Consider the following 19,407-nt stretch of genomic DNA (forward strand, 5'->3'; position numbering starts at 1 on the left):
CTTGCATTCTAAACTTTTGTTTAAGTCCATGAATGGTTGTGTTAAGGATTTTCCTTACTGTGTAAAAACCTTAAATTAAACTTGGAGTAGATTCTGTATATCCTTTCTCTTAATCTTATTGAATGAGTCATCATCACTTAATATGAGATGATTATCTTGCACTCAGACACTTACTTCTAATACTTAGTTAGCAAAATAAGGAGTAGATTGCAGTCTTCTTTTGTTTCACAGACTAGAAACTAGATAACTGTTTTTTAAGAGAAACTGCAGGATTTTTTTTTCCAATATAGAAATACCCATCTGTATTCAAGTCCAGTGTTTTGTAAGTGAGTAAGCAAACTTTCCAATACCATACTAACACTTTACAAAAATCTCTAATCATTCTACTTGAAAGTGATTTTCACATAGACTTTTTCTTATTTATCTATGATATTATTTTTTATATTAAATTGTAACTCAAAAAAAAACAAAAACCAAACAAACAAAAAGAAAACCACAAACCAAACCAACCAACCAAACAAAAACACTCCATCACCTTTTCTGTCTTCATAATATATGTTCAATTACGTTTCTCTTGTCCATAAAACACTAGGCTCTGCCTACACCTTGGAGTCTGCAGCCCAGCTCTTTTTCTCTCCATGTTCTTTAAACTGTAGATTGTTTCTACTCTCCACATCTGTGAAATGGCGATTCTTTTGTGGTAGTCATCATTATTTCCCATGCATTTTAAAAAATGTTAATGTAAAAATGTATTCTTGTTTAAAATACTCTTAAATGTAAACATAAGCAGTACACACGCACTCTAAAAGTAATGAATACTGGAATAAATAATTACAACATGCTAATCACTGTTCAAATGCAAAGGTTTCTACTGTCTTTATTACCTAGATATAAATGATAATTATATAAAAAAGCAACACAGAAGTTTACATTTTATGCATGCCTCAGGTCACTTTTTAGCCTTATGAGACTTATTCCTCCTCTTCTGTCTTCTTATGAAACTCCCGGCTCTTTGCTCGGAGCTTGTTGACCTGCGACTCTGCAATGTCAGCCCGCTCCTCAGCTTCCTCCAGCTCATGCTGGATCTTGCGGAATTTGGAGAGGTTGACATTGGACAGTTCCTCCTGTGCAGGGAAAGAGAGTCATGAAAACAACAGGCTTTTTCTGCTGTCAGAATACCCAATGGGGAAAGTTTTTCTAAGGCATTTAATATCTTAGAACTGGCCAGACAAAAATTCAAATGCTGGGCAAGCAGGGCAGCTTCCAAACAAAAGGAAAAAAGCTGTTTAAGGTGTTGTGTGTGCCAGAAGAGAAAAGGACATTAGGTTGTGAAAAAGGTCATAGCCAGTTTAGACAGAGCACAGTCCCAGCTGAGTCGATGGCAGAGATAAAGTTTGGCGGCTGCTAAAAATATCCTGGGTAAAAGTGAAGAGATAGAGTGGGAAATTGAGGTGTAGAGCAAAACTAGAGAAGAAGCCGTGTAGTCACTTCCAAATGTTCTTACGATTGCATAAACAATTGTGTTGGGGTTGTGGGAGAAGAAACATCAAAAAAGTACAAAATTTTAAAACCTAGACAGAAGGAAACACCAAAACTGAGTTCCAGATTCACCAGAAGGAAGTCTGGCCCTTTTCAGAATGATACTTACAGCCTCCTCGGCTTGCCTCTTGTAGGATTTCACTTTCATTTGCAGCTTGTCCACCAGGTCCTGGAGCCTGAGAACATTCTTTCGGTCTTCCTCAGACTACAGACAATGTTAAACAATGGCAAGAAAATGGTAAATAATAGCAACGCTTCTTTTCCTATCTCCCTAAGTTTCTTCTAAATGAAACAGAGACAGTTACATGCCTTACAGAGCACTGCTGTCCAGTTATACAGAGCTAAAAAACTTGCTAACTGTGTCAATGACTAACTGAGAAGGATGGAAAGAAAACCCTCATGAAGGCACTATGCTAACATATTCAACTCCAGAGAGAAGGGTGTGTAACCACAAAAAAAAACACCTCTTCTCCCTTACCTGGTAGGTCAGCTCCTTCACCCTCCTCTCGTACTTGCGCACACCCTTCACAGCTTCAGCGCTGCGCTTCTGCTCAGCATCAACCTCCCCTTCCAGCTCCCGCACCTGCAATGAAAAATCTGTCTTTGGAGCTTCTCCGGTACCTCTCCAAGGGACATGCTCACTTGTGCACAAATACCAGCCCCACGCACCCTGGCCTCCAGCTTCTGGATTTGCTTCTTGCCTCCTTTCAGGGCCAGCTGCTCTGCCTCATCCAGACGGTGCTGCAGGTCCTTCACTGTCTGGTCCAGGTTCTTCTTCATTCTTTCCAGGTGAGCACTAGTGTCCTGCTCCTTCTTCAGCTCTTCTGCCATCATGGCCGCCTGGAGAAGAAAGAATCAAAGGCGTTGTGCAGCTGAAGACATTTTTTTTTTTTTTTTGGGGGGGGGGATAAATCCACCATCATCAGTGAAAGGAGACCCCAACTCACATCTGTGATGGCCTTCTTGGCCTTCTCTTCAGCATTGCGGGCTTCCTGGATGGTGTCTTCCATTTCACCCTGAATTTGGGCAATGTCTGTTTCCAGCTTCTTCTTGGTGTTGATCAGGCTGGTGTTCTGTTAATTCACAGAGCAGCTTAAATATATTATTTTTAGAAAGAAAAAAAAAAAAAAAAAAAAACAGAAACAAAAGAAAAAGAAAAACAAAAACATAACATTTTCACTTATTTTGTTTAGAGTTCTGTTATTGGTTTGTATGAAGGGTATCCATTGCTGATAGTAGTTATCAAAGACTGATGAAGCAATATTCTTATTCAAAAAATTAAAAGAGGCTTAATTTATTCCTTTTTCAATTTATACATTTATTCAACTCTTGGACTTGCCTGGGTGTGGAGGAGCTGCACACGCTCGCTTGCATCCAGAAGCTCCTGTTCAGCCACTTTCCGTGACCGCTCCGTCTGCTCCAGGGCTGCCCGCAGCTCCTCAATCTCAGCCTGCAAGAGGTTTGCTCTGCGCTCCACCATGGCCACCTGCTCCTTCAGGTCCTCCTGTGTTCTGAGAGCATCATCCAAGTGTATCTGGGTATCCTGCAGTACAAGTGAAAGAAATTATAAGCAGACCAGAGTCCTCTGGAACAGAAAATTTTAGCTAAGACTTGTCTATGAGCATCTTTAATTCGATAGACCTTGAGCACTCCCTGTGTGTTTCTCAGGTTCTTTTGTGCCTCTGCAGCCTGGCGGTTGGCATGGCTCAGCTGGATCTCCATTTCATTCAGGTCTCCCTCCATCTTCTTCTTCAGGCGCAGGGCTTCGTTCCTGCTCCTGATCTCAGCATCCAGGGTGCTTTGCATGGACTCCACAATTCTGAGGTGATTTCTCTTCAGCTGGTCGATTTCCTCATCTTTCTCTGCTATCTTCCTGTCAATCTCAGACTTGACCTGGTTGAGCTCCAGTTGGATGCGAAGGATCTTTCCTTCTTCATGTTCCAGGGAGGCCTGTACAGGAATGAATGCAAATTAAATACTTATGTGAAAAATATTGAACCTCAAGCTCTGAGTAAAGCAAAGTGCAATGTTTCTGATGATATCTCTACAGTTTTATAGAAGCATTCTTATCCTCTTGTATCTGGAATGACTTCACACTGCTTATAATGAGATCGAGATCCAAGACCTGTAAGACAGAAATAAATAATGCCAGCTACCTCTGCTTCCTCCAGAGCAGCCTGAAGTTCTGATTTCTCCTGCTCAATCTGCTTCTTGACTTTCTCCAGCTCATGAATTGCCTTTCCTCCCTCCGCAATCTGCTCTGTGAGGTCAGAAATCTCCTCTGTGGAAACAAAGATGAACAGCATTTTCATACACAGGGCAAAAGGGGAAGTGTCCTGCCACACCGAAGCAACAGGCATCTTTGCAGACCTGGAGGCAAAAAAACATGTGGAAAGTCAGACACGGTTGTGAGAAAGCTCTGCCAGGAGTAGAGGACCAGCAACTTACGCTGCAAGTTCTTGTTCTCACGCTTCAGTGTTTCCAGGTGGTCCAGGGACTCCTCATAGGCATTCTTCATCTTAAACAGCTCCGTGCTGAGAGAGCGAGACTCCTTCTGGGAAGCTTCCAGCTCAGCCTGTGTTTCCTCGTACTTCTGCTTCCACTCTGCCAGGATCTGAGGAGCAACAGGGCGTGAGTATGGATGTGGCAATGGTGAGGGGATGCCCTGCCCAGGAAGCACAGGGCCAGAGGCCAGAATACCTTGTCAAAGTTCTTCTGCTTCTTGTCCAGAGCTGCGCAGGCAGCATTTGATCGCTCCACGTCAATCATCAGGTCTTCCACCTCATTCTGCAGCCTCTGCTTTGTCTTTTCCAGGGAAGCACATTTGGCGTTGACGGCTTCAACGTGTTCCTCTGCATCCTGCAGGCGCTGTGCCAGTTTCTTCCTGGGAGGTGGTAAGCACAGTTGCCAGTGAGAAAGCAAGTTCTCATTAAAAAACAAACAAACAAACAAAACATACAGCCACTTGGCCACTTTGTGCTCACAGAGCACACTTGGCCACTTTGCACTGTGTGATCCCCGTTTACACAGAGATTAAGATCTCTTCTAGACAGTCATAGTATTTCCATGTCTGAATGCTGGGCTCTAGCAAGTCACTCTCTGCTGTTCACTCTGGTATTCACTCTAGCACTGGTCACTCTTCTATTCTGCGTCTGAAGAGCTTTGGTGCTTCTGCTTTGCTCAGTGCATATTCTCTCTTGGTTATATTTTCCCTCTTCCTGCCACCCCACCCCAAAGTGCAGCATTGGATTCTTCCTGACACTATTATAGTGGTCTCCTGAAATTTCCATTGTTACTTTCTCTCAGCCTTCCCCACTTTCCCCACACACTTGGCCTCCTCCAGCTCCTCCGTGCGCTGAATAGCGTCTGTCTCATATTTGGTTCTCCACTGGGACACTTCACTGTTGGCTTTGGACAGGGCACGCTGCAGCTCTCCCTTTGCTTCCTGCTCCTCCTCATATTGTTCCCGGAGCAAGTCACAGTCGTGGCGAGCAGACTGCAAGGCGTGGGCCAAGGCGTTCTTGGCCTGGGGGAAAAATAGTAGTGGGTCAAGGAATAGAAAACTCCTTGGAAATGTGTAAATGTCCTGACTGAAATATTATTCTCCCATAAGAATGATGGCAACGTATTGAATGAGGACGGGAGAGTTGGGAATCTGCAAAATGGAAATCTAATGGATAGACGGTAGGTATCAGGGAGCAAAGGTAAATTGCACTGAATGAACTAAGAGTTTGTGTTTTTTTCCCTCTCAGCATGGTGTCTCTGTAATCTCATATGTGTCTGATTCACATTTTGGTGAGGAAAAATCCAGTGGACAAGATAGAATTTGGAAGCCTACTCACCTTTATCTCTTCTTCTAAGTGCCTCTTGAGTTCCTCAATCTGTTGGGTGAATGCCTGCTTGCCTCTTGATAGCTGAGAAATCAGAGCATCTTTCTCCTCCACCTGGCGCGAATATTCACCTGGGAAAGTTTGCAGATACATAGGCCTTTCATTCTCATTGATGGCAGTGTTCTGCATAGTTAGAGCTTTAATTACCGTTAAGGTTTTAAGGAACCTCTGGAGGTCATCTGGTCTACCTTCCACCCTCCCCCACTATAACAGGGAAACCTATAAACTGTTGCCCAGGACCCGTCTAGACAGCTTTTAAAGTCTCCAAGGCAGGAGACTCTACAACCTCTCTGTTGGAACTGTGCCGGCTCTGTCACCAGCACAGTAAATAACTGCTCTTTGATGTTTAGATGAAAGCTCTTATATTCCACTTTTTGCCCATTGTGTATTGTCCTGACACTGGGCACCACAGAAAAGAGCCTGGCTTTGTCCTCCATTCAGGTATTTATAGACATTGATGAAATCCCTTCTGATTCCCTTATTCAGGAAGTCACCTGATTCTGTCTGCAGACGAGCTCTTTGAGCATTGAGGTCATTGACCATGCGTTCATGCTCCTCTTCTTTTGTCTTAATCTCACTCAGCTGGTCTTCCAGTGTGCGGCACATCTTCTCCAGATTTGTCTATGTGTCAACATACAGAATGAAAGGAATAAGCAGTTATAACTCTCAATAAAACTGATAGGTGAAGGTGAATTCTGTAGAATTTCAATTGGGCAAAGATCCCATAAAGTATTTCTGTACCTTGGCTTTGGAGACAGACTCCATGTTACTGGCCAAGTCATCTATCTCCATCTTCAGCTCACTCTTCTCCTTCTCCAGCTTCTGCTTGACTCGTTGCAGGTTGTCGATCTGCTCCCCAAGCTCAGCTGTGCTGTCTGCGTGCTTCTTCCGCAGGGCAGCAGCTGTGGCTTCGTGCTGCAGCGTGGCCTCTTCGAGGTCACGGCGCATCTTCTGAAATTCTGCCTCACGCTTCTTGTTCATCTCAATCTGAGCTGCCGTAGCCCCTCCGGCTTCTTCCAGTCGCTCGCTGATCTCCTCCAGCTCTCTGGAGAGGTCAGCACGGTGCTTCTCTGCTTTTGCCCGAGAGGTTCGCTCTGCCTCAATTTCCTCCTCCAGTTCCTCGATACGGGCCTGGGGAAAATGCAAGACCCTTCACACCCATGCCCTACTTGTACTGATGTCCTTCTGAAGGGCTGAAGGGAAGGACCAGAGGCTTGCCTGCAGCTCCTTGATCTTCTTCTGTAATTGCATGCCCAGGGCTTGCTCATCCTCAATTTTGCTCTGGATCTGGCTGATTTCAAAGTCTTTCCTTTGCACAAAGCATACACCGTTAACACCTGAATAAAAATACATAGTAAATCCATGTTATTTGTCCCACAACCACACTTACTTCTTCAGTTTCTCATCCAGCTGTTGCTTATCATTTTCCAAATCCATTATGCTATCTTGGGACAGCTTCAGATCTCCCTCAAGTTTCCTCTTAGCCCTTTCAAGGTCCATGCGCAGTTTCTTCTCTTGCTCCAGGGACCCTTCCAGCTAAACACAACAACACCATTAATACCAGGCAGGTTGAACTCCATACCTGTCCTGTCTCGCTGGAGGCACATGTGCTTACATCATCCACTTGCTGCTCCAGCTTGGTTTTTGCTTTGGTCAATGTATTGACTTTGTCCTCTTCAGCCTGCAGGTCGTCCAGTGTCTGCTGGTGGGCCTCTTGGAGGGCTTTCTTCTCTTTTGTCAGCTTGGCAATGGTCTCATCCAGGGATGCCATCTCCTCTGTGAGATTTTTCACCTTTGATGAAAAGGGAGCAAGTGTAATTAAAGCAAGTAGGTACAAGATTCCCATAATAGCACAGTATGACTGACGTCTTCTGCCTCATACCTTGTTTTCGGTGGCATGTTTTTCCTTTTCAACCTTGGCCAAGGTTAGCTCCAGGTCATCAATGTCTTTCTTCAGCTCTGAACATTCATCCTCCAGTTTCCTCTTCTTGGCAGTCAGCTCAGCATTAATTTCTTCCTCATCCTCGGCCCGTTCTGTCACCTCCTTAATTTTGGCTTCCAGCTGGATTTTAGTTTTGATGAGCTGATCACATCTTTCTTCAGCATCAGCTAAGGCATCAGCTTCCTGATGGGGAGATGGGGAGAAAGATAGTCATGTTTGCTAGTGTCAAGTTTAGGAAACTTGGAATAAAAAAAGGTTACTTCATACAGGAAAAACAAACAAACAAATAAAAAGATACGGAATTATGATTTTATCTTGTGGGAAATTATTTTTGCTCTACCTGTTCTGAATCTTTTTTTTTTTTTTCTTCCCCTCATCTTTTAAGTGCTCTAATCAGGTGTTATCTTGCTTTATTTATAATTAAGGTATATAATATATAAAATTTCTTTTTTTTTTTTTTTTTTTTTTTTTTTTTTTAATAAGAGAATTGTACACAGATCTTTTTGTTTTTTTCTCTGTAAGAGCTTTTCTTGGCATAACTAATTTTGAATTTGTTAAGTCAGTACATAATCTAATTGCAATTGGTAGTGTCTATTTGACAGTATTTCAAAGCTGTAAAGTAGACACAGGCATTTTGAGCAAAATATTCCCAAAACTTTTGATGTTCCAAAGGGCATTTTACATCTACATAGGGTTGGCAGTTGTGTTTGGTTTTAGAGTTTTTTTTTGTCTTCCTGCAGTAGTAGCTGCAGGAGTACAGGTGAGATACCATATATGATAAGAAATGTCACAAGACCCTTTTGTTTAGGTAACTGTTTAAAGACAGAATGTGTAGTCAGCTGGGTCCCTATCTTGACTCCATAAACTCTGTATACCAAATCTCTTGTGACTACACTTGTGCCACATACAGCGAGCTTACATGGAGTCACATACCGGTGGGTTCTGAGACTTAGAAAATCTTCCCAAGCTGGAACACCAACATTACAATGGTGACATTGAGGGGTCTCAATTTTACCTTTAGTGATACAAGGTACAATAGTTTGTAAAGCAGTTTTGTGTGCAGTTTGAGAGTTCTGTACCATGCAATAGCACAGACCTTGTTTATTTTCCCCTGGAAGAAATACATTAATAATACTCACTGCTTGTACTTGTAGCTGCAGATCATTTTTCTCCTGAAGCAGAGACACCATTTTCTCCTCCAGCTCCTTCCTCTTTGCCTCAGATTTTGCAAGCTCTTCCTTGGTTTTCTCAAACTCCCCCTTCATGTTGGCCATCTCCTTCTCAGATTCTGCACTCTTCAGCAAGGGCTTGATCTTAAAGAACAGCTTCATCCAGGGCCAGTGCTTGACATTCATGAATGCACGAACGTTGTACTGGATGCAGAAGATGGACTCCCTGAAGCATAATGAAATTATACATTGATTATTTTCAGTGTGATGAATGGTGACGCTTTCCTCCAGAGGAAAATGACTCTAACTGAAGATGAGCAATGTCTACCTCCTCTCCACCATTCTCTGGTACTCCACTCTCATCAGGAAGCCCCTGCACCTGGCCTGTGTGCGAGTGATGAGCTGTGCCAGCTTCTCATCCCTCATTTCCTCCAGGAGCCCTAGCAGCCCAGCTTTGAAGAACACCTTGAGAAAGGGAATGTTGCAACACATCACTGCCAGGTAGAACTAGGCGCAGGCACGTAGTGATTGAGTCAGGAAAAGTTTGTACCTTGGTGTGACCAAATTTGTACTGGGTGTGATCCACATCAATTGACCCCAGAAGCTTCTCAGAAGCCTTTTTGCTATCAATGAACTGTCCCTCTGGGATAGCGCTGGCATTAAGCACCTTGTACCTATTGAATGAAAGGAAATATGAATTAACGCAATCTCAAGTCATAAGGTTAGACTGTTTATTTAAATTAATTTTGTGCAGCAGAAGGAGGCTGTGAAAGTTGGTATTACATACCTTGTTTAGAGATGACATTTGTAATCAAGTCAATAATACGAGGACAAAATTAAGGAAAAATTTACAGTTATTGGTTGAAAATTGGATGCTGATTGCTAGCTATTTTTTTTTTCCTTAAACTGTGCTGTTGTTATTGAATAGAAAATTTCTAGACAGGAACATTGCTACCATGTGTGTAAGAATAAATCATCTTCCACTGAAACTAGGAGCTGATACGCTCCTAAGTTTGTAATTTTTGTATGAGAATTTGTTGTATCTACATATCAATCTTCATTTTCAAATCTTGCAAGCACAGGTTTGTGTACCTCTATCTCGCTTCCATAATCAGAAACTTTAGCAAAGCTTGGTTGTGTTAGGAGCAAAAATCAGTAAGGACACCTGAGGAGCCCTTCATTTCTCAACATTTTCTCCCTTGCCATACATGTTTTTGTCTATATATTCCAGGAACTTTGCCTTTCTTTCAGTTTTAGATAGTTATGAAATTCAAAAATAACCATGTTAATAATAACCATGTTAAAATAGTTAAGATATGCAGCTTATGCAGTAAAGACAAAGCGGAGAGAGAAGAAAGGAATCTGACCTCTGTTTGAAGTCTGCATAGAGGATTCTGCTGGGGAATCCCTTTCTGCAAATTCTGATCCCTTCCAGAACACCATTACAGCGCAGCTGGTGCAGCACCAGTTCATGTTCCATGGCACCTAAGTAATTGAGACAATTATTTGATATTTCATTATAAAGCATAGAGTGTAATGGTTGCATCACAATCAGATTTCTCTCTACTTGAGGTTCTTACCAGGTGTTTTTGTTTCATTGGGGATGATACAGCGCACAAAATGGGGGTGAGTGCTCCGTAGATTGGTCATCAGCTTGTTTAGATTCTCCTGTAGAATCATGAGCAAATGTTTTTTATTAACAAATGTTACCTCTTCAGTTATTACTGTCAGATATGATTATTGTTGGAAAGGAAGAATGGATCTATTATTTGCACATAGAGCCATGCTAACTTGTGTTGTTTTTTTTTTGTACATTTTAGTCTTGAGGTTCTGGTTTGGAGTAGTGGAAAAGCTGTTCAGAGATACACCTCTTCCACACAGTGTGAAAAACTGTTCAGGATACCATAGTAGCTAGTGCTAAAACAAGAGTGCTTTATGCTCTGTGCATTGGTGGAGTGGAAGCTGGACTTGGCATTTCCCTGTTGCCTTGTTTCCATATATATATTCATATACAAATTTATGTGCAGATCCAGATTATAGGTGCCTCAGGGAAGCAAATACTTCCACCATTGTCCTCCCAGGACAGAGGAGAGGGGGAGGATCTTGGTCCTACTAACTGATATACTAACAAGTAAATGAAACCGTAGCCTGACCTAAGTACTTTTTCCAACATTCAAAGACAAAATAGACGTGTATCTTCCCCCTGGCCTAAGCTGATTTGATGCTAGCTTTTTTATGAATAACTTAGAAGATGTTTTTGACACAAAGAAAAACGTTAACAGGTACAGTAAAATGGCCTGGTTGGATTTATTGTGAGGTGTCAGAATCTTCAAGGAAGAAAAGGAAAAAGGAGAAAAAAATAAAGAGAGACAATTACTTCTGTACATGTACTTACTCTGAAAAGAGCTGATACAGTCTGGAAAGAAGAACCCTTCTTCTTGCCTCCCTTCTTGCCACCACCACCACTCTCTGAAGAATAGCAAAAAAAAGATGGTATTACAACTTTGAGTTGTAGAATTCTTCTCTATGAGACTGCAAGAATGTTGGTCATAAGTATCAAACATGCTAAAAAGGAAACTAATATGCAGTGGGAAATAAGACAACATTCAGTCTAAAGGAGTAGAGAATCAAAATAAGGTGATCACTGGAGTCTGCAGGATTAACATGGCAGAGTGGAGGCCTGAAATATGTTTGATCTTTTCCTTTCTTAATAAATCAAAGCCATGAAAGACTCTGCACAAAATGCAGTTCCTGGAGTGCATTTTACTCACATTTATTTTTCTGGAAGAGTCATTAAAAAACAAATAAAAAAAACCTAACCTGCTTCTCCACCAGCAGAGGCAAAGAGTAAGGCCAGTGTCTTCAAGGACGATTTCTGGTACAGCCCAACAACAGTTTCATTCAGGGGATCCTTGTTCTTGTCAAGCCAGCCAGAGATGTTGTAGTCCACTGTGCCAGCATAGTGCACAAGTGAAAAGTGGGCCTCGGCCTTGCCTTTGCCAGGCTTGGGCTTCTGGAAGTTGTTGGACTTGCCCAGATGCTGGTCATAGAGCTTGTTTTTGAAAGAGGTGTCAGTTGCCTTGGGGAACATGCACTCCTCTTCCAGGATGGAAAAGATGCCCATGGGCTGGAAGATGCAGAAAGAAGACATGAAAAGGCAGAAAGAATCACAGATAAAGAAGTATTTTCCCAAGTGGGAGGATATTAAAACTCCCATGAACTTTTAAAGTGGAATTCTTCTGCACAGCAGAGCAAGCTATGGAAGAATATAAAACTGTGTATTTACAATATCACATTTACCCTTTCAATTTAAATTTGTATATGTAAGAAATTGATGCATTTCTGAAAACATTAGGCCTTGTGGTTACAAAGATACCTTCTCAATGAGTTCAATGCAGGCAGCCAGGTCCATCCCAAAATCAATGAACTCCCAGTCAATTCCTTCCTTCTTGTACTCCTCCTGCTCCAGCACAAACATGTGATGGTTGAAGAACTGCTGCAGTTTCTCATTGGTGAAATTGATGCACAGCTGCTCCAGGCTGTTGAACTGCAGAATACAGAGATTGTTATTAAGGTAAAATCAGAAAGGTAAGGATAATGAACTTTTAAAGCAAATTTTCTGTCTTTATGATTTTCAATTGGCATATGTGCAACACAAAGCTATTCTCAATGAAAAGCTTGTAGCAATCATGGTGCTTTAGATGTAATCTGAAAGTATCAAACACATTTTTGTAAAAAGAAAGGCAACATTTCTTAAATTCTTCAGCAGAGTTACTTCTAAAATTACGTTAATAAAACATTGCTCTTACATCAAATATCTCAAAGCCAGCAATGTCCAGGACACCAATAAAGTACTGTCTGGGTTGCTTCGTATCCAGCTGTTGATTGATGCGAACAACCATCCATAAGAACATCTTCTCAAAAACAGCCTTTGCCAAAGCACCTACTGAATTGTATACCTAAATCAAAACCAGAAAGTATGCAGTTATCATGTGGAGCAAAAATGGAAGTCCAGTGTTTTTGTTATCAAAACAATTCTTGCCAGACACCAAATTTTTCTTACCTGCTGCACAGTTTGACCTTTGGTTACATACTCATTCCCAACTTTGACTCGGGGGTAGCACAGGGCCTTGAGCAGGTCTGCTGAGTTCAGACCCATCAGGTAGGCAGCCTTGTCAGCAACTATACAAACACATGGCAGCAGCATGTATTAGCTTACCAGCAGGTATATCTTGCAGAAATTCAGAATGCCTTCTGCAGAAATCATAAGTACTTTAAGACACATACATACAGATATAGAACTTTCTTTTGATTTGATAGGAGATATTGATATGTCTCTTGATAGGAGACGGTACTGTGTTTGTTGTTGTTTTGCATTTAAAACAACAACAACAACAAAACAACTAGTAACGAAAGGCAATTGTAGTCAAGATAAGAAGGCCAATTAAGATAAAAATGTAACATATTTTTATTTCATCATAAGCAACATTCCCCAGAAGCTGGGGAGCATTTGTGTTGGGTGTATTTTCTTCACCATTGGCTTATTTTGAATTTTATTGACTGAAAATTTAACTTAGAGGCATTTAGGTAGACAAAACTCAAGAAATGTTTTAAAAGACAAAAGGGAAAACTAAGTCTGGGATGATAGTGAAGTTGTAGACAATCACAGATGTTCTCAGAACCAGACAGTGCAATCTCTTTCAGTGACTGCTGATGAAGTAACCTTAAAAACATAATACTCAAGAGATGACCATGCTTAAGTGTCAATTATGCCTTAAAGAACCTACACCTGAAATGAATACCAGTTTTTAGAAGTGCAAGCTCAAGCAGAATTCAAAAAGTTTGTCATTTTACTTTCTACTATTACTTGTAACAATGAATTCAGATGCGGACCCTGTTAACAGGCATGGTATGCAAAACGCTTTGCCCAAGAATGCCTATATATATCATGTGAAAACATAGGAAAGAAAACAGCAGATTGCTGCATTAATATTTGAAATGACCAAACATCCTTAAATTGCATCAATAGATATTGAGGTTAGAAACAGAAAAGAAAATCCAATGAGTAAAGATAGTGTAATACCAGAATAAATTGCTTGTTTTCCTCGGGGTCTTCAAAAGAATGCAAAGTGGGAAAAAATGCACACTAAATGAAGTAAGCGGAGGGCAGAGAAGATAAACTGCCACAGTCTTCTCCCAAGTTTAAGGGCAAACAGAACTGGCACAATAATAGATGATTTTGCCACACTGAGAAATTTGTTCACAGGTTCAGAGTAATGGCCAAACTTTACGTTGACCTGAGACTTGGAAACAAAACTGATTTCAGTAGAATCGGTGTTGCATCCACGGCTCCAAATGGTTATGTGCCAGACCTGGGAAGCTGCCATTCAGTAGAGCAGCAAAGCCCGACTTCCTTCTGCCTGACTACTACTTGGTCAGCAGATGGAAGTGCGGTTTGGGATTTACTGATCCTTATACTTTGCATAGTCCAAAGTAACCTGCATCTTTCACTCAGCTGTGCTCTTCCAGGGAAGACCTCTTGTTAGGACACACTAATGTGCTGCAGTACTAGCATCGGGGGAAAAAATGCAGATGGAGTCCATGATTCTGACCCTGAATCATGGATTCATGACATGAATCACGACCCTGAATCATGGACCCTGAACCCTGCCTGTAGCAGTGAGTGTTTCAGTATTTATTGTAGTAATAATACCTTCGGTGCCGTCTGGCTCTGCCTGCTCTTCACGCTGCTTCTGCTTAAACTTCAGGTTCCCATAGTGCATGACAGCCCCCGTCAACTTGTAAATGGCTGTTTTTTCATCAGGAGTGAAGCCCAGGATGTCAATGGCGCTCTAAAGAAGGAAAAATTAAAGAATACTTAAAAGCAAAGACCATGCCTGTTTATAGATCAGAGTCCACCTAAGAAACTTTCTGTGCATTGCTTACATCTGTGGCCATCAGCTCTTCCTGGTCATTAATGCTGGCAACTGTGATCTCCCCTTGACTCACGTACTGGTAGTCATATGGGTTGGTGGTGATCAGTAGCATCTCTGAGAAGGACAAAACATATACAGATCCAAAGACAATAGGCATGGAAAGGAATGAAAAATGTTGCTCAGTGAACTGTATCTGGAGAAGTTACTGGTATTTCCTACCAATTAGCTCTGGCTTCTTGTTGGACATGATCTGATAAAATATGTGGTAGCTTCTTTCAGCCTTGAGCTGGAAAGTGACCCTGGACTTCTCCAGCAGATCTGGGAAGGACGGTAGGAGAGAGTTAGCACAGGAACTGTGCACCAAAGTCAGAAGGAATGTGATCAGGCCTGGAGGCCTGGTCTTACATGTTTCAATATCAGCAGAAGCCAGTTTTCCCGTGGCACCAAAATGGATCCTGATAAATTTACCCTGAAAAATAAATAAATAAATAAATAAATAAAAATTAAAAAAAAAAAATCTAGATCCCCCTCACCAACTCTGACTGCATTGTGTTGATAAGAAAAAAGTCATTTTTTTCTTATGCCAAGCGGCAACTTACAAAGCGTGAGGAGTTGTCATTCCTCACAGTCTTGGCATTACCAAAAGCCTCCAACAGGGGATTGGCACTGATGATTTGATCCTCAAGTGTCCCCTAAAATAGAAACCTCATTGTCATGTTATAGCTCAGAAATCAATCAGACACTTGCAGGGTCCTACTTCTAGGAGCCCACCTGCATCTTGCCAGACTGCTCCTCCTTCTTCTTATCCCCACTAGCTGCAATTGTTGCAAAGTACTGGATGACACGCTTTGTGTTCACAGTCTTCCCTGCACCGGATTCTCCGCTGTCAAATCAAACATGGACCCAGAGAGTGTGTGGTTCCTGGGCATGGGGCAGCCCCTCAGGGACTCGAGTAGGGAGTGAGTGTACTTACGTGATCAGGATTGACTGATTCTCACGGTCTGCAAAAAAGGCAGAATGAAAGTTTTCGTCATTGTTCTGAATAGCACTGAGCTGACTGAAAAGTAAATCTGTAAATGTAAGCTGGGGCTTCTTTGGAAAGTCTAAGCACTGACTCCTAGAAGACAGTACTGGATTTCCTTCTACACTCCTCAGTAGTAAGTATAAGCTCTGCTGGACCCACGCAACTGCCAGAGGCACGCGGTCCTCAGGCAAGCTGTGTATGCACTTGCCCTTCACACAGTTCTCATCAAGGAATCGAATCAAACTGCCTACCCATGATTAGATAAAGGACTGTATGGAATAATAATTTTCTATTCTATCAATGTAAAAAAGTAGCAAACTGTGAGTCCAGTGTTTCTTTCTGCGATGGGAGAGTGTGGAATTTGGTACAATAATACACAGTGCTGAATCTATGCATGCTTCTGGTACAGTTTGGCTTGCAATTGTCAATTTCTGTCACACAGCTCCATGGTGTTTGAAGCTGTCTTGTTACATGCTCCAGTACGAGCCATGAGGCTTTTTGGTTTAGATTGCTTTGAATGAGATCAAGCACTCACCAGTCAGCATGAACTGATAGGCGTTGTCAGAGATGGAGAAGATGTGTGGAGGGGCCTCCTGGCGCTTTTTGCCTCGGTAGGCCAACACCACCTCCGGGTTGTACACTGGCAGCCACTTGTAGGGGTTGACAGTGACACAGAAGAGGCCCGAGTAGGTCTGTAAGGAAGGGAGACAGCACGTTGGTTTCTGCTCAGCCTGGAACAGCAGGCCTTCCAGCTACCCAAAGGAAGAGAGCTGCTGGTACTTACGTAGATCATCCAGGCTGCATAACGCTCTTTGAGGTTGTACAGCACAGCGGGTTCATGGAGGTGGGTCATCATGGCCATGTCCTCAATTTTATCATACTTGGGAGGGTTCATGGAGAAGATTTGGTCATCCTTCACTGTCAGAGTCTGCCAAAGAAAAGAAAGAACCATATTTGTCATCTAAGAGTCTAGTGTAAGATTAAATTGTATTCTTAAGCCTTAATTTTTTTACTCACTTCTCCTGCTTCAGTCTTGACAGTGACCTTTCCTGCTTCTTTGCTCTGGATTGTGCTTTTCACATAGGATTCTTTAGCATGCACCACAAAGACTGATGTCTTGGCATCAAAGGGCTTGTTCTGGGCCTCGATTCTCTCTTTTTCTGACTTTCGGAGGTAGGGGGCTGCCTCCCCAAATATGGCCATCTCAGAGTCTGATGACATGGCTGCAATTTATTCAGTAAGGGGCTAAGTGGAACAAACGTACTCAACTCTGAAAGAAGGAAGAAATGCCTTTGTACCCCACACATGACTTTGTAGTGTTCCACTCTGACTATTGTTAAGATTTCTCTCTCTGTATAATCTGTTTTCCCCTAGATATCCTTTCATTTATTTAGATCTTAAGCATGACAGAGGTCTTTGAGTTAGACCATTTTTACTTTCATTCCCTTATTAAGTTTATATTTTCTGTTCTTTAGATTTAGATTCTTTACCAGTATTTCTGTTTCGTACTGTGAAAAAAAAAAGGATTGATTGTCATAGTAAACATACTCTATATCTAGTAACAAAGGTATTCCAATGAAAGTCATCTTACTAAAATTATGAAGGCACAAGTATATCCTGTATTTCTTCCATATTTTAAACTATGTAATGTATATTGACTATAGAAGTGGAGCAGCATAGTAAAACAATCTGTATTAAGGAGAAGCAGAAGTGTGAATTTTCTGTTCTTTAGCAACGCATTCTCCTGAGCTATAAATTGGAGTTTTAACGTCTCCAGTGGTTCCGTCTTCTCCAGCTCAAGCTGATCTGTTAAGGGTGAGCTGTACCAAAATAAGAAAACTTCTCATTAAAAAACACTGAGAGGGATTTGACAAAGTCTTAACTGTATCAGCTCAGTTAATTCATCTTCTTTTTCATTAATTGCTATTTACACTCAAATTCCTATTAAATTTTCTGTGTAGAAAGAGTATATTTATTTCTCAGCAGGTATCGAACAAATGTGTGAAGCAGTCTTATGAAAGCAAATTTGCTGTTTTATATGTATTTGTTTTGCACAACCCAAGTAGGAATGCACAGCATTAATATACACAGTTGTATGGGATTATAGGAAGTGCACATACAGCTGCATAAAACCCATCTTGGAGGGTCTATTCCTATGGAATAGGTAAATTAGAGTCTTACCTTTTTTAATACCAGCTGGCTTGCAGGGTGGAGGCTGGTGAATACTGAAGAACAGAAAAGACAAGTTCCTTATTATTATTGCACAGAATGTCAAGGATAAACCACAGGGTGAAAATATGCAAGTGGCTTGAAAGCAGAAAAAAAAAAGTCTCAATTGTTACAAAGAGTCCTTCGAGGAAAGCAGATCCACAGGCAGCAGGAATTCAATGGGATTTTGCCAGCACTCAGACAACCATATTCTTACCTGGAAGATTTCTGTGAAGACAGGAAAGACTTGTCCTACCAGTGCTTTTATAGGTTCTGATCTGTACATACAACTCCCTTCTCCTCTTTCTTAGGTATAAAAATTTTTGGCAAAGCACTGTTTGGCAAACTTGACTGAGTACATAATTCCCATTCATGCTCATCATGGATATATTTAGAAATATCTGAAGTCTTACTTGCTATGTGAATAAATCTCCTATAAATATTTGGACTAGGAATCTGAAAGGAGGAAATGCTGTCCAGCAAATAGAGCAGGACAATGAGACTTGGAATTATTGGCTTCTGTTCTCCTGACTCCTGAATTTGATATACAAGATTTGTGTTCCTCACAACTCATCTGTAGTGAGATGGATAGATATTGCAAAGAGCTTTGGAGAGTTTCTATTCTGAGATATTTCTGCAAATCAGTGACAGTGCACTGTGTCTTAAGAAAGGTACCTTGTTTATCCATCCACGAATAACTTTTGTTGTTCAAATAGCTATTAGAATAAGCACGATAGTTCTCAGTGAAGGGGAAAATTGGGTAAAGTTGGGAAGAGATGCATTAAATAATGAAAAACCACTTACATGGCTTTTTGAAATTTGTTTGACCTTTTATGTACCATGTATCCATATTCTCTGGTGCTACAGATAGGCAATAGAAAGAACAAATGTATATGGGAAGGGATTAAGGGAAGGAGACACAAGTAGAATAGTGTAGCTGTTATATATAATAAAAGTTTGAGGTTTCTGTGTATACCTTCTGCAACCTACAGATCTGTCATTTCCTTTGCAAAGAGTTAGGTAACATCTCCCATTTGAAGACCTTGCATGGAGCAAGGACGAGCTGCTATGATTCTGTACCGTATTCTGAAGGCTCACACTCTCCTTCAGATATCTGGGAGCTGTAGAGGGGTCACAGAGGATCACTAGCCTTCTCAACTCACTGCTTTAAAGAACTTCCATATGTTTCCAATACTGCATGTACAACTAAAACATCTGAGATAAAGTATTCTTTTATGAGGATGCCAGTATCTTTCTGAACAATTAAAGTGAGGGAAGAAAATGATGGCATGTATTTATAGAGACTTTATGCTTGAAAAATAATATTGAGTTCCTGCAATAATATCGAGTTCCTGCAGGAAAGTCATAGAAGAAAATGGAAAGGTTTTATTCATCGTCTAGCATGAGAAACAGGATAAAAGGAGAGATAGAAAATATATTCTAATTAATATTCTTATTCTAATTCTTCTCTTATTCTAATAAACTATATAATCAACAAAGAATGGACTTGATTATTCTTTATATGGAATTAACTCCAAGTTGGGTCTGTATTTTTTTCATAAACTTGCCTCTCACTTTTGATATAATGACTTTTAAGTTGTTCAGGAACTGAAAGCTTAGCAGCTTAAATCTGTACAGCAGTAAGAAGCCTCTCAACATTTTAGTTCTGATTAAGGCTCTCTGTGACCTTGGCAATACC

General features: G+C 41.2%; 1 protein-coding gene across 1 annotated transcript; it reads right to left on the bottom strand.

Moving 5' to 3' along the window:
• Window positions 1–851: 851 nt before the first annotated feature.
• LOC137841839 (myosin-1B-like) lies at window positions 852–17,981 on the bottom strand. The gene is made up of 40 exons (XM_068655236.1): window positions 17,926–17,981; window positions 17,682–17,725; window positions 16,518–16,770; window positions 16,285–16,428; window positions 16,036–16,192; window positions 15,450–15,477; window positions 15,248–15,359; window positions 15,076–15,168; window positions 14,882–14,945; window positions 14,696–14,794; window positions 14,487–14,590; window positions 14,254–14,392; window positions 12,604–12,722; window positions 12,350–12,499; window positions 11,917–12,087; window positions 11,361–11,667; window positions 10,936–11,009; window positions 10,121–10,208; window positions 9,908–10,025; window positions 9,091–9,214; window positions 8,869–9,005; window positions 8,511–8,766; window positions 7,312–7,554; window positions 7,045–7,221; window positions 6,820–6,965; window positions 6,648–6,738; window positions 6,171–6,560; window positions 5,924–6,050; window positions 5,382–5,500; window positions 4,869–5,065; window positions 4,240–4,423; window positions 3,988–4,153; window positions 3,696–3,820; window positions 3,181–3,489; window positions 2,879–3,082; window positions 2,487–2,612; window positions 2,209–2,379; window positions 2,018–2,122; window positions 1,649–1,744; window positions 852–1,124 (listed from the first exon to the last, which is right to left on the bottom strand). Exons 3-40 carry the CDS (start codon window positions 16,719–16,721, stop codon window positions 972–974), a joined length of 5,817 nt encoding a protein of 1,938 aa, XP_068511337.1. The 5' UTR covers window positions 16,722–16,770; window positions 17,682–17,725; window positions 17,926–17,981; the 3' UTR covers window positions 852–971.
• Window positions 17,982–19,407: the final 1,426 nt, after the last annotated feature.

The sequence above is a fragment of the Anas acuta genome, chromosome 18 (genome assembly GCF_963932015.1).
Source record: "Anas acuta chromosome 18, bAnaAcu1.1, whole genome shotgun sequence".
NCBI lineage: Eukaryota > Metazoa > Chordata > Aves > Anseriformes > Anatidae > Anas > Anas acuta.